Source organism: Vulpes lagopus, chromosome 1 (assembly GCF_018345385.1).
Source record: "Vulpes lagopus strain Blue_001 chromosome 1, ASM1834538v1, whole genome shotgun sequence".
Lineage (NCBI taxonomy): Eukaryota > Metazoa > Chordata > Mammalia > Carnivora > Canidae > Vulpes > Vulpes lagopus.
The window spans coordinates 73,890,271-73,904,855 of NC_054824.1; the positions used below are offsets into that span (position 1 = coordinate 73,890,271).

Here is a 14,585-nt window from a genome sequence, read left to right on the forward strand (position 1 = left end):
ATAAATGTGCTAGGAAGTATCTTATTTTTATCCATACAAAACTATTACTTGATAATAACCAATAAAACCCAGTCTCTTTATTATTATATTAGTGCAAAACATTGACTCAAAAATCCAAGGAGGTGGGCAGCCTGGGTGGCTCAGCGGTTTAATGCCTTCCGCCCAGGGTGTGATCCTGGAGACCCCGGATCGAGTCCCACATCAGCCTCCCTGCATGGAGCCTGCTCCTCCCTCTGCCTATGTCTCTGCCTCTCTCTCTCTCTCTCACTAATAAATAAATGAAATTAATTAATTAATTAATTAATTAAATGCAATACAATACAGTACAATACATACAAGGGAACCAGTTTTCACCTGAGCCTTCTGCTCAGGTCGTGATCCCAGGGTCCTGGGATAGAGGCCCCAAATCAGGCTCCCACTCCCCTGCTTCTGCTCTCTGTCTCTCAAATAAATAAATAAAATATTTTTAATTTAAAAAAATAAAATACAAAAAAAAATAAAAATAAAAATAAAAAAAATAAAATAAAATACATACAAAAACAAAGTTAAATCCTTGATATTAATCATCTAAGTGACTCTCTCCACTGCCTGCCTTGGATTAAGCTGTTTTACCATGTTTTACATTTCAATATTGCACTGGGTTTTAGCAGTGAAAGTTTTTATATTTAAATGAGTATATCTGGGACATCACAGAAAATATAAAAACTGTAAGGGAAAATTGACTATATTTCATTAAGGAATCCTGACTTATTTAAAAAGAAAAAAATTCCTTTAAGTAATCTCTACACCAAAGGTGGGACTTGAATTTACAACCCTGAGACCAAAAGTCACAAGCTCCACCAACTGAGCCATCTAGGTGCTCCCTGACTTACTTAAGATACAAATTACTTGGGACACCTGGGTGGCTCAGCAGTTGAGCATCTGCCTTCAGCTCAGAGCGTGATCCCAGAATCTGGGATCGAGTCCCACATCGGGCTCCTGCGAGGAGCCCGCTTCTCTCTCTGCCTCTCTCTCTGTGTCTCTCATGAATAAATAAATAAAATCTTAAGAAAGAAAAAAAAAGATACAAATTACTACAAGATGGCAATCAATTCAACTCTTTCTATGAAAATTTCATCTCTGGAATAGAAATAATGATATACTAATTTAACTCACATTTCTTCTCATTTAACGTCCAGATCCTCCTAGAGATACAATTCAAAGGAAAGAGACTTCACATAATCCCAAATGAACATATATATACTTCCTCACGGGAGTTTTCTTTCATGACCTTTCAGTTTACTTACCCTTTGCTCTGACATCATTCAGATATAAATCTTCAAGGCATCATGTCCTCCGTTTTGTTTTGTTTTGTTTTCCTCCTCTACTTTTGCTCACTCTACTTTCTTAAATACTCTAAACATAAAATCTATAAATGGCTCTTTTTAAAGATCTATACTGCTTTACTTCTACAAAGTTCAATGAAGTTTGCCCATTTGTTTGTATTCTTTCTTAATCCACCAACATAGACGATTTTCGTATATACAAGTAACATGCCTAATTCTAATTCTTCATGCATTCTAGACGCTCCCAACTAATAGTCTACTTCCACAGGGGAAAGCCAGCATCTTTAACTAAATCATCCAAACTTCTTTTCAAGGACACAAGAGAAAGAGGAAAGGGAATTAGCATTAAGTGGGTTGTTCCCTATCTACTTCCGTGAAAGGCAGTATTGTTCTCACTCACTGAGCCTGGGAAAAATTCAGAAATCTGCCCACAGATTCACTACCAATAAATGAAAAAGACAGAAGTCCAACAGGTCATCTGCCTCCAGAGGTTGTATCCTTGGTCCTTATTTACTACCCTAAAACAATGTTCTCCAGTATGAATTATGCTTTGCCTATCAACAGCACCAGAAACTTCCAGGTTTAAACACCGTAGGTTAGCCATACCCATTTACCTCCATTTTCTCCAAAAATCCAATTAAAATGACAGAAAAAAAATTTTTTTAAAGCACTAATTCACAAAGACAAAGAAGAGAAGAGTAACAGTAGCAACACAATTCTGGAAACTGAAAGGCAGGTTAAAAAAAAAAAAGGGGGGGAACTCATTTAGACCAGAGAAAGCCAGAACCTAAGTCTTCAAAGTGCACTGGTAAAGCCAATTTGAAGCCAGAAGATTCAGAATACAGAATCCCAAGATGGTTACTGAATATATGCTGAACAATGATCTTGAGCAGCTTTTATGTGCTTATTGACCATTTGTATATCTTCTTTGGAGAAATGTTTATTCAAATCCTTGCCTGCTTTTTTTTTAAGATTTTATTTATTCATTCATTCATGAGAGAGAGAGAGAGAGAGGCAGAGACACAGGCAGAGGGAGAAGCAGGCTCCATGCAAGGAGCCCGACGCAGGACTCGATTCCAGGTCTCCAAGATCACACCCTGGGCCAAAGGTGGCGCTAAACCGCTGAGCCACCCAGGTGTCCCCCTTTACCTGTTTTTAATCTGGATTATTTGCTCATTTTTATTGCTGAGTTGTAGAGTTCTTTATATTCTTTGGATACATATCCCTTACATAATTTGCAAATACTTCCCACCATTCTGTACATCATCCTTTCACATTCTTGATGTGTCCTTTGAAGCACAAAAGTTTTAAACTTTGATGAAATCGAATTTGCCAATTTTTTCTATACTTGCTTGTTCTTTAGGCATTGTACCTAAAAAAAAACACTGCCTAATTCAAGGTAAATCTTATGGAAACAAGGCAATTCAAGTAAATATTTTGGGTACAAAGATTTACTCTTGTTTTCTTCTGAAAATTGTATAGTTTTAGCTCTTATATTTAGGTCTACGATCCATTTTGACCTAATGTTCAGATAGGATGCAATACAGGGGTCTAACTTCATTCTTTTACATGTGGATGTCCAGTTGTTTACAGCACCACTTGTTAAAAAGACTATTCTTTCTCCATTGATTGTACTGGAACCCTTATCAAAACCTGGTTTTTCATAAATTTAAGGGTTTCTGGACTCTATTCCATTGATCTATATATATCTTACTTAAATGCCAATTCCACACTGTCTTGATTACAATAGCTGTGTAGTGTTTCTAAAATGGGAAGTAAACACTCCAACTTCGTTCTTTTTATGGATTGTTTTGGCTATTCTGGTCACTTGCATTTCCATATGAATTTTAGGATGAACTTGCCAGACTTCAAAGAAATTAGCTGGAAATTTTGATAGGGGTTGCCTTTAGCCTATAAGGGAAGAGAATATGGGGATATTGTAATCTTAACAATATTAAGTCTTCTGATCCATGAACATGAAATATCTTTCCCTTAATTTAGGTCTTTAATTTCTTTCAATGATGTTATATAGTTTTCATTGTACAATCCTATACAATGTACAGTCTTGTACTTCTTTGGCCAGATTTATGCCTTTATATTTTATTCTTGATGCCACTGTTCAATAGAATGATTTTCTTTGCTAGTACATAGAAATACAAATGACTTTTGTACACTGACCTTACATCCTGCTGGCTTGCTAAACTTATTAGCTCCAACAGATTTCTGGTGGATTCCTTAACATTTTCTATATACAAGATATATAATCTAAAAGTAGAGGGCAGCCCCAATGGCCCAGCGGTTTGGCGCCACCTTCAGCCCGGGGTATGATCCTGGAGACGGGGGATCAAGTCCCGTGTCGGGCTCCCTGCGTGGAGCCTGCTTCTCCCTCTGCCTGTGTCTCTGCCTCTCTCTCTCTCTCTCTCTCTCTCTCTGTCTGTCTTGAATAAATAAATAAAATCTTCTAAAAAATAAATAAAAGTAGAAATAGGGACACCTGGGCAGCTCAGGGTTGAGTGTCTGCCTTTGGCTTGGGGTGTGATTCGGGGGTCCTGGGATCAAGTCCCACATCGGGGTCCCCACAGAGAGCCTGCTTCTCCCTCTGCCTATGTCTCTGCCTCTCTATGTCTCTCATGAATAAATTAAATCTTAAAAAAAATAAAAGTAAAAATAGTTGTAGCACTACTTTTTTTTTCTTCTTTTTAATATGGATGTCTTTTATTTTTCTTTCCTGCCAAACACTTTGGCTATTACCCCTACTATATTGTGGAATAGAAGTAGAGAGAGTAGACTTTTATTCACGGTTATAGGGGAAAACTTTTAGTCTTTTACTTTTAAGTATGATGTTATATAGGAATGTTCCATACATGTTCTTTACCAAGTTAAGAAAGTACTGTATTCCTGCTTTACTAAATATTTTCACTATGGAAGTGTGTTGGATTGCCAAATGCTTGTTCTGTGTCTATTAAGATGATTATATAGTTTTTGTCCTTTATTCCACTTTCATTGGTATTTTGCATTCCTGGATAAATCCCATTTGGTCATGATGTACAATCTTTTTTATATGTTGCTATATTTGGCTTGCTAATATTTTGTTAAGGATTCTTGTATCTGCATTTATAAAGGATTATCAGTCTGTTGTTTTCTTGTGATATCTTTGGCTTTGGTAGTAACACTGATCTCACAGAATGACTTGGTGATACCTCCTCTTCTATTTCATGGAAAAGTTTGTAAAAAATTATTGCTTACTGACCTTTAAACATTTGGAAGAATTCATTGGTAAAGCCATCTTACCCTGGGCTTTTCCTTTAGGGGAAGTTTTGTTTTTGTTTGTTTTTTTTTTTTTAAGTAGGCTCCACATCCGGATGGAGCCTAACAGGACACCTGAACCCACAACCCCAAGATCAAGACCTGAGCCAAGACAAAGAGTCAGATGCTGAACCAACTGAGGCACTTTTTTTTTATTTAATTTTTTAAAGATTTTTTATTTGAGAGATCACAGAAGGAAAGGAAGAGGGAGAAGCAGGCTCACCACCAAGCAGAGCCCCACATGAGGCTTAATCCCAGGACCCTTAGATAGGACCTGAGCCGGAGGCACACAGTTAACCAACTGAACCACCTAGGAAGCTTTTGTCTTTTTAAAGATTTTATTTATTTATTTGAGAGAGGGAATCCCTGGGTGGTTCAGTGGTTTAGCACCTGCCTTTGGCCCAGGGCGTGATCCTGGAGTCCCAGGATTGAGTCCCACATCAGGCTCCCTGCATGGAGCCTGCTTCTCCCTCTGCCTGTGTCTCTGCCCCTCTCTCTCTCTCTCTCTCTCTCTCTCTCTCTCTCTGTTTCTCATGAATAAATAAATAAAATCTTAAAAAAAAAAAAAAGAGAGAGAGAGAGAGAAAGCGCGACAGCATGAGTAGTGGGAAGGAGAAAAATGAGCAGGGAGCGAGTCCAACACAGAGTGTCAGGATCCATCCCAGAACCCTGGGCTTAAGGCAGACGCTTAACCAACTGAGCCACCCAAGCGCCCCCTAGAGGAAGCTTTTTTGAGTATTAATTCAATCTCTTTATATATATATATGTAAAATTATATACATAAAATTATATAAATTATTGTATAAAATTATATATTTTATATATTTTTCGGTCTATTCAGATTTTCCATTTCTTCTTGAGTTGGTTTCAATAGATTGCATCTTTCTAGGAATATATTCATTTCATCTAGCTTATTATCATAGAATTATTCACAATTATTCTCTTATAACCCTTTGTATTTCTGTAGGACAAAAGCAATGTCCTCCCTTCCATTCCTGAATCTAGTCATTTGGGTCTTCTTTTTCTTATCGGTCTAGCTGAAGATGTCAATTTTATTGATCTTTTTGAAAGACTAACTTTTGGTTTTATTACTTTTTCTCCTCTTCTTCTATTCTCTTTAAATTTCTGCTCTAGTCTTTATCTCCTCCCTCTTCCTGCTTTGAGATCACTTCACTAATTCCTTTTTGTAGTTTCTTTATATGGTTTGATTATGATTTGAGATGATTTTAACACAGATGTTTGCAGGTATAAATGTTCCTCCAGGCACTGCTTCAGCTGCATCCCATAAGTTTTATACATGGTTTTGTTTTTATTTGTCTCAAAGTATTTCCTTTTTTTAAGACTTTTTTTTTTTTTTTAATTTGAGAAAGTGATCAAGAGAGAGTGTACAAGCTGGGGTAGCGGCAGGCAGAGGGAGAGAGAAGCACACTCCCAGCTGAGCAAGGAGCCTAAGATGATACCCAGGGCGTCCAGCTCAGGACTGGATAGGCTGGATGCCAGGCTCCATCCAGGACCCTGGGATCCTGACTGGAGCAAAGACAATGCTAACCAACTGAGCCACCCAGGGAACCCTGAAAGTACTTCCTAATTTCCTTTATGATTTCTTCTTAGATTCATCGGTTATTTCAGACTGTGTTACTTAATTTCCACATATTTCTGATTTTTTTTTTTGGATTTTGTTTTGTTTTGTTTTTTTTGTTTTTTTTTTTTAAAGGCATTTTTTTTTAATTTTTTTTTTTTTATTTATTTATGATAGTCACAGAGAGAGAGAGAGAGGCAGAGACACAGGCGGAGGGAGAAGCAGGCTCCATGCACCGGGAGCCTGATGTGGGATTCAATCCCGGGTCTCCAGGATCGCGCTCTGGGCCAAAGGCAGGCGCCAAACCGCTGCGCCACCCAGGGATCCCTGTTTTTTTTTTTTTTTTAAAGATTTATTTATTCATGAGAGACACTGAGAGAGAGAGAGGCAGAGACACAGGCACAAGCTGGCTCCCCGTAAGGAGCCTGATGTGGGACCTGATCCCAAAACCCGGGATTAGGACCTGAGCCAAAGGCAGACACTCAACCGCTGAGCCATCCAGGCGTCCCATGATTTTCTTGTTACTGATTTCTAGTTTCATTTCATGGTGGTCAAAGAACATATTTTGCATGGTCTCAAAACGTTTAAATTTATTGAAGCTTGCTTAATAGCCGAACATACAGTCTATGCTTAAAAATGTTTCCCATGGGGATCCCTGGGTGGCGCAGCGGTTTGGCGCCTGCCTTTGGCCCAGGGCGCGATCCTGGAGAGCCAGGATCGAATCCCACGTCGGGCTCCTGGTGCATGGACCCTGCTTCTCCCTCTGCCTATGTCTCTGACTCTCTCTCTCTCTGTGTGACTATCATAAATAAAAAAAAATTTAAAAAAAAAATGTTTCCCATGTACTTGAGAAGAATGTGAACTCACTTTTGTTGTATGACATGTTGTATAGATTATGTTTTAATGATATCTATTATACATCTATCATTTATTATGCACCTATTATTATCTTGTTGGCTTATTGTGTTATAACTCACATCTATTTCCTTATTGATCTTCTCCTAATTGTTCCGCCCATTATTGAAAGTATTTATGTTTTCAACTCTTATTACTGAATTGTCTATTTCTTCCTTGAATTCTGTCAGTTTTTGCTTCAAGTATTTGGGGATCTGCTAAGTGAATGTGTGTAGGTGTTAGGTCTTCCTGATGGATTGACCTTTTTATCATTATAAAATGTCCTTTATCTCTAGTAATTTTTGTCTTAAGGTCTATTTTAAGTGATATTAGTATATGATTCCAACTCTTTTGGGTACTGTTTGCATGATTTATCTTTTTTACCCTTTTGCTTTCAACCTATCTGTGTCTTTGAATCTAAAGTATGTTTCCTGTATGAGTTCAAGCCCCACACTGGGTATAGAGAGTACTTAAAAATAAATAAATAAAAGTAAATTATCATTAAAAAACAAAAAGAAAAATACTCCTGGGTGCCTGGGTGGCTCAATCAGTTAAGCTTCTGCCTCTGGCTCCAGTTGTGATCCCAGAGTCCTGGGATCAAGCCCTGCACCTGATTCCTGCTAAGCAGGGAGCCTGCTTCTCCCTCTCCCTCTGACGCTCCCCCTGCTTGTGCTGTCAAATATGTTTTTAAAAATTTAAAAAAACTAAAGTATGTTTCTTGTAAACATACCTTTGTATGTAACAACACTGAAATTTTATAGAAGAAAAAGTTTTTAAAGAAATAAGGGCAGGAAGCCTTGGGTGGCTCAGTGGTTGAGTTTCCACCTTCAGCCCAGGGCATGATCCTGGAGTCCCGGGATCGAGTTCCACGTCGGGCTCCCTGCATGGAGCCTGCTTCTCCCTCTGCCTGTGTCTCTGTGTCTCTGTCTCTCTCTGTGTGTCTCTCATAAATAAATAAATAAAATCTTAAAAAAAAAAAAAAAAGAAAAAAAAAAGAAAAGAAGGGCAAAATACACCAGAATGGCATACCCTTTTCTGAAATTGAAGAAAGTACTACAAAAACAAAATATTCAAGAATAGCTATTAAATGGGGGGGGGGGGGGGGGACAAGGGAAAACTTGTCCCACCAGATATTACAACAGACTAGTTATGAAAAGTATTGTAACTAAAATATAAATGGTAGTTGACAAATAGACAAATATATTAGTGAAAAAGAGTAGAACCCAGAAAAATATACAAAGGGGTGTGTGTGTGTGTAAATAATATTAACTATTCAATAAAAGGTGTTAGGACAAATGACTTCTATTAGGAAGAAAATAAAATTGAACTCTCTCAAAACTAAAATCCAGCTTTATTACATGAAACTAAAAATTACTATGAAATGATAGAAAAATATTCTATAAATAATAAGGGGATGGGGAGACTTTTCTAGGCAATACCCTAAAACCAGTTTTTAAATTTCTGTATGATAAAAAAAAAAAAAAAACACCATAAACCAACTTAATGCAAATTTAATTAACACAACTAAACCCTGTGGCTTGACAGACAGCATAAAAAGAGTGAATTCACCAGGTCGACCATTTGAAAGTCCACCATTAAAAAAGTTAATTTTAACTTCTCAAGATACCAAGTTTGGGATTTCTTTTTTGAATTTTAAAAATGAAGATAATTCCTACTTCACAATATATTTTAATATTAAATGAGAGAATAGCCATAAAAGCATCTAGTATGAAATCTGTCTGCCATATTATAGCAGCTTGTTCTTCCTTATTTCAACTTAAGTTGTTATTACACTAAATGAGGAATTACAAGCTGCAATGAGGAATAGCAGGATACCTGTATTTCAGTTCACAATAGATCTACTTAATAATTCCATTCTACCACTCCAGAAATGAAAGGATGTTTCCCCCCATTCCTCGCCCTCTATGTTTGCCATGCATAAAGCATCAGTTGTTAAGTCTATCTGTTCTAAAGATGGAAGGTAAATTTGCAATTTAAGAGCAAAACATAACCTAAATAGATAAATATTATATCAAAGTCTTAAAACCTTTCTCCCCAAAAAACCTTTTTAAGATTTTTTTCCTAAGTTCTCCAATAAAGACCATATCTGAAACAGAATCTACAAATGAAAAAACTTTCAGAATGGCACACAACAAACAGTGTTAAGGATAAAACATAAATGTGCGTCAGGTAAAAACTAAAGTTTTGGGATCCCTGGGTGGCGCAGCGGTTTAGCGCCTGCCTTTGGCCCAGGGCGCGATCCTGGAGACCCGGGATCGAATCCCATATCGGGCTCTCAGTGCATGGAGCCTGCTTCTCCCTCTGCCTGTGTCTCTGCCTCTCTCTCTCTCTCTCTCTCTCTGTGTGTGTGTGTGTGTGTGTGACTAATAAATAAATAAAAATTAAAAAAAAAAAAAACTAAAGTTTTGAAGACTTACAAATGCCAGTATTTTTATATTTGAACACTGGTTAGAGCAAAAATGTTTTACAATTCAGAAAGCACAAATTAATTCAGCTTTTTGTTTCAAACAAAATATTCGGGGAACCCTGGGTGGCTCAGCGGTTTAGTGATCCTAGAGACCCGGTATCGAGTCCCACATCGGGCTCCCCGCAGGGAGCCTGCTTCTCCCTCTGCCTGTGTCTCTGCCTCTCTCTCTGCATCTCTCATGAATAAATAAATAAAACCTTTAAAAAGAAAATATTCACTTCCTGTGTGAACCACATGTTTAAATAAAAGCATAATTTTATTAAAATTTTATAAAATTTTAAAGACCAACTGCATATACAATTTAGGGTCCAAACAAATTCAAACTTGTTCAAACAAATGTTGATCAAAATGGAAAATTCCCACTTAAATAAAGTATACTTAGGCACATGTACTTTCTGGTAGATTTTTAGATGAACAAGATGTTGACCTTTACACTGGTTTTTAAAAAACTAAATCTGGATGCACAAAATTACACAATGAAACGTGCCTTCCAATCTAAAAACAAAACAAACAAAAAAATGTTCATAGGAATGTAAACGTAACCATTGGCTTTATTCAAATTACTACAGACAATGCTGCAATAGCAACATCCTTCTCCCCCTATTTCATCAATCTCCCCTCCAATTTTCCTTATCAACCTAGCAGGACAATTAATGATTAAGACTTGAACACTGGGATCCCTGGGTGGCGCAGCGGTTTAGCGCCTGCCTTTGGCCCAGGGCGCGATCCTGGAGACCCGTGATCGAATCCCATGTCGGGCTCCCGGTGCGTGGAGCCTGCTTCTCCCTCTCCCTGTGTCTCTGCCTCTCTCTCTCTCTCTCTCTGTGTGACTATCATAAATAAAAATTTAAAAAAATATATTTAAAACTTGAACACTGGTGAAATTTTTCTTCAGCAAGATCTGCCTTCTGCATCAATTCTACAACACCTAAGGCATGTCCCCAGGCCAGACTTAAATGCCATAAGATTTGTGTATGAAGGAAAATAAAAGTAAGAATTAGTTTAAAAACAGCGCAACAGATCAGAACCCCACAAGGAATAAATGGTGCAGCTGCCTTGCAATCAAAAAGCCTAAACAGGGCACCAGGGTGGCTCACATCGTGACCTTGCGGTGCTGGGATGGAGACCCCACCCAAGGCAGCCTTTCTGCTCAGCAGGGAGTCTCTTTTCCCTCTGCCTCTGCTCCCCCCACCCTGTCCCTGCCCCTGCTCATGCTCTCCCACACTCTCTTAAATAAAATCTAAGATTTTTTTAAAAAGCAAAAACAAAACCAAAACCACTAACAAGCTCACCCCTCACAAATCTTCTATTCTAATATGAAAGTTTCAACATATCACTCACCACATGCAGATACTCTTAAAAGTCAAGTTTCTCTTATACATGAAGCATATGGATAAAAGAATTCTAAAACATTATTTTCAAATGCTATACAAACTTACATAGAGACTGGAAAAATTAGGAATGTGAGCGATGAGACTTTTATTTCTTGGCATACTTCCATTGCAAATCTTTTTTTTTTTTTAAAGATTTTATTTATTTATTTGACAGAGAATAAGAGAAACAGCACAAGCAGGCGGAGCAGAAGGCAGAGAGAGGGAAAGAGAGAGGGAGAAGCAGGCTCCCTGCTGAGCAGAGTCAGACTCAGGATGAGATCCCAGGACCCCGAGATCAAGACCAAGCCAAAGGAAGATGCTTCACTGATCTAGTCACCCGGGAGGCCCCCCTTCTATTGCAAATCTAATGCAGCTTTAAAAAAACGTATACCAGATACTGGAGTTCCTTCAAGCTTGACTTCTCTTTCCAATGTGCAGCCAACAATAACTGGAATACCAGAAGCAACGCTTGAAAAATCTCTAATACTGAATTAAAATAGAATATACTCAAGTTTTACAAAGTTCACCATAATATTCCATACGATCTAATCAGTATGTTTCCCTCTTATTTTATATTCGATGATTCCTTTATTTCAAAAACAAAGACATCACAAGTTTCTGAACATCAGCGGCCACAAGTATTTCCATATCCCTTCTCTCAACTTGTTTTTTTTTTATTTATTTTTTTTTAATTTTATTTATTTATGATAGGCACACAGTGAGAGAGAGAGAAGCAGAGACATAGGCAGAGGGAGAAGCAGGCTCCATGCACCGGGAGCCCGACGTGGGATTCGATCCCGGGTCACCAGGATCGCGCCCCGGGCCAAAGGCAGGCGCCAAACCGCTGCGCCACCCAGGGATCCCTGTTTTTTTTTTTTTTAAATCAAACTTAATATGTGAAACAAATGGAGTATAAATCCACATTCTCCGGAGGAAAAATGCTGTGCTGCTTCATTAAAAAAAAAAAAAAAAAGGCCAAGTCATATAAACAAAAATTCACGAAAAGCAGGGTTTTCTGAGGTATACTTTAAAAATCACTTCATCTGCCACAGTCTGCACTCCAACCTGACAAGCTGTCCTAGGCAATCCATGCGTGTCCCCTCTGGGTCCCTAATTCACATGGACCATAAAACTGTCAAAAAACGAAAGCCAACAACCGCGATCAAACCAGATGCAGCTTTTTACAAACAACAGCTCTAAGCTGCGAATAAAATTAACATCCTCCTCCAAAAAAAAAAAAAAAAAAAAGGCAAAACAAAACAAAATGTTCTTAGAAGTAGGAGTTCCTCGGTTTTACCAATTCTTTGCGTTTCACTGTAAAGGGAATGGGGAAATCCGTGGTAAGAATGAGAACATGGGCGGCCCGGGTGGCCCCCCGGTTAGCGCCGCCTGCAGCCCAGGGCGTGACCCCGGGGTCATGGGATCGAGTCCCGCATCGGGCTCCCTGCATGGAGCCTGCTTCTCCCTCCGCCTGGGTCTCTGCCTCTCTCTCTCTCTCTCTCTCTCTCTCTCTCTCTGGGTCTCTAACAAATAAATAAAATCTTTAAAAGAAAAAAAGAAGAAGAAAAGAATGCGCACAGCTAGTTCCCAGAAGGATGCAGGCGAGCATCCCCGCGCGCCGCTCGGCCCGCAGCTGGGCAGGCTGGTGCCCGCGGGCTCCCCGGCTAACGCACGTCCCAAGGCCTCCCTTGCTCTCGAGCGGCCCGACGGCAGCCTACGGGCGCGCCGGGAGACAGAGCCCGGCAAAGGGGTCCCCGGAAACCGCTCTGGAGCCCCGAGGGGCGCGGACCGCAGGCGGAGGCGCACGGGCTCGGGACGCCCAGGGAGGGCTGCCGCTCGGCTCGGCCGACGGACCCCCGGGGCCGAGGACGGAGCCTGGGCCGAGGAGGGAGCCGAGGACGGAGCCGAGGATGGAGCCGAGGACCGAGCCGGGGCCGAGGACGGACCCGAGGACGGACCCGAGGACGGAGCCCCGGAGCCGAGGATGGAGCCGAGAAGGGACCCGAGGATGGAGCCGAGGACGGAGCCCCGGGGCCGAGGACGGAGCCGAGGACGGACCCGAGCACGGAGCCCCGGAGCCGAGGATGGAGCCGAGGACCGAGCCCGAGCCGAGGACTGAACCCAGCCCAGCCAGAGGACCGAGCCCCGGGGCCGAGGACCGAGCCCAGCCCAAGGACGGACCCGAGGACGACGGAGCCCGAGCCGAGGACCGAGCCCCGGAGCCGAGGACGGACCCGAGGACGGACCCGAGCACGGAGCCCCGGAGCCGAGGATGGAGCCGAGGATCCGAGCCCCGGAGCCGAGGACTGAACCCAGCCCAGCCGGAGGACCGAGCCCAGCCGGAGGACCGAGCCCAGCCCGAGGACGGAGCCGAGGACGGGGCCCAGCCCAGCCGGGACGGGGCCGAGGGGCCGAGGGGCCGAGGGGCCGGGCCGCCGGAGCCCCGCCGCGGAGGAGGCAGGGCGCTCCCACTTCCGCCCCCCGCAGCCCCGCCGGGCGGCCGGGCCCTGGACGGGAGGGGGGGGGCGCCGGGCCTCGGCGGCGGGGCCGGGGCGGAGCGCAGGCAGGGCCGCGGCGGCGGAGGGAGCGCGCGGGGCTCGGGCCTGGCAGGCCGCCGGTACCTGAAGCGCGGCGAGTCCTTGAGGCACTCCTCGAAGTCCACCGCCATCCTCATCCTGCCCCCGCCTCGCGTCGCCGGCCGCGCTGGGGGAGCCGAGGGGGCCGCGGGCCGCGGCGCTGGGCACCCGGGCGGCGACTAGCGCTGCGCGGAGCGGCGGAGGGCGCGTCGCCCGCTGCTCATAGCCCCGCGCAGGCGGCGGCGGCGGCGGCGGCGACGGCGGCTGGTCGGACCCCAGGCCGGCCCCTCCTCCTCCCGCCCCCAGCCGAGCGCCGGCCGCAGGGAAGCCGCCCCGGAGTGACAGCCTCCGCCAGCCAGCCACGGGCCCGGCGGCCGGGGGCGGGGCTTCCGGCGGCCCCGCCCCCGCGGGCGCCGCGGCAACGCAGCCGAGCGACGGCAGCTCGAGCCAATGAGCGGCGCGGTCGTGGGCGCGCCCCGCCCCCTCGCCGGGAGCGCCTGGAGGGCCCAGCGCGCCGCGCAGGCGTGGCTGGAGGCCCGCGGAGGCTCCCCCGGAAGGAAGTCACGTGGCCGAGCGCGGCGCTTCCCTCGGAGGCCCCGCCCCGCCGAGCTGCCAGCGCGTGGGGCCGCGGGGCACGCTGGGAGCGGCGGGGAGGTGGCGGGACGGGGGCGCTCGTGGCGGCTCGTCGACGGCGTGTGCCGCGCGGGGGAACGCGGAGCCGGTTGGCGGGGCGAGCGGGCCTCGCTCGGGAGGGTCCCGGCAGGTAGGAGAGGGGCCGCGCGGGGGGGGGGACAGCCCCGAGACCTCCGGGGCTTTCCCCGGCTCGCAGGCGGCGGGTCTGACGGCCGAGCTCCCTGCCCCGTGGGCCGCGCCGCCGCCCCGCACACGCGCCCCCGGAGCCCTGCAGGTTGCGCGGGGTCTGACCCGGCCCAAGACGCCGCTGGCCGGAGAAAAGGAAGAAAGACAAAAAAAAAAAAAAAAAACAAGAAAAAGAAACCGCGATGAACACATTATACCTGCGCAGCCCGGTGGCTCAGCGGTGAG

At 43.9% G+C, this 14,585-nt stretch overlaps 1 protein-coding gene across 3 annotated transcripts in view; it reads right to left on the reverse strand.

Moving 5' to 3' along the window:
• Positions 1–13,878, reverse strand: part of ACAP2 (ArfGAP with coiled-coil, ankyrin repeat and PH domains 2) — a 127,031-nt gene extending 113,153 nt beyond the window's left edge. Inside the window, exon 1 of one of the 3 annotated variants that reach the window (XM_041770258.1) lies at positions 13,587–13,873. In XM_041770258.1, the coding sequence (XP_041626192.1) occupies positions 13,587–13,639 (53 nt within the window). In that variant the 5' untranslated portion in view covers positions 13,640–13,873. Of the gene's footprint in view, positions 1–13,586 lie in introns of all 3 variants that reach the window. The other 2 variants (XM_041770264.1, XM_041770270.1) reach the window with 2 other exon arrangements.
• Positions 13,879–14,585: the final 707 nt, after the last annotated feature.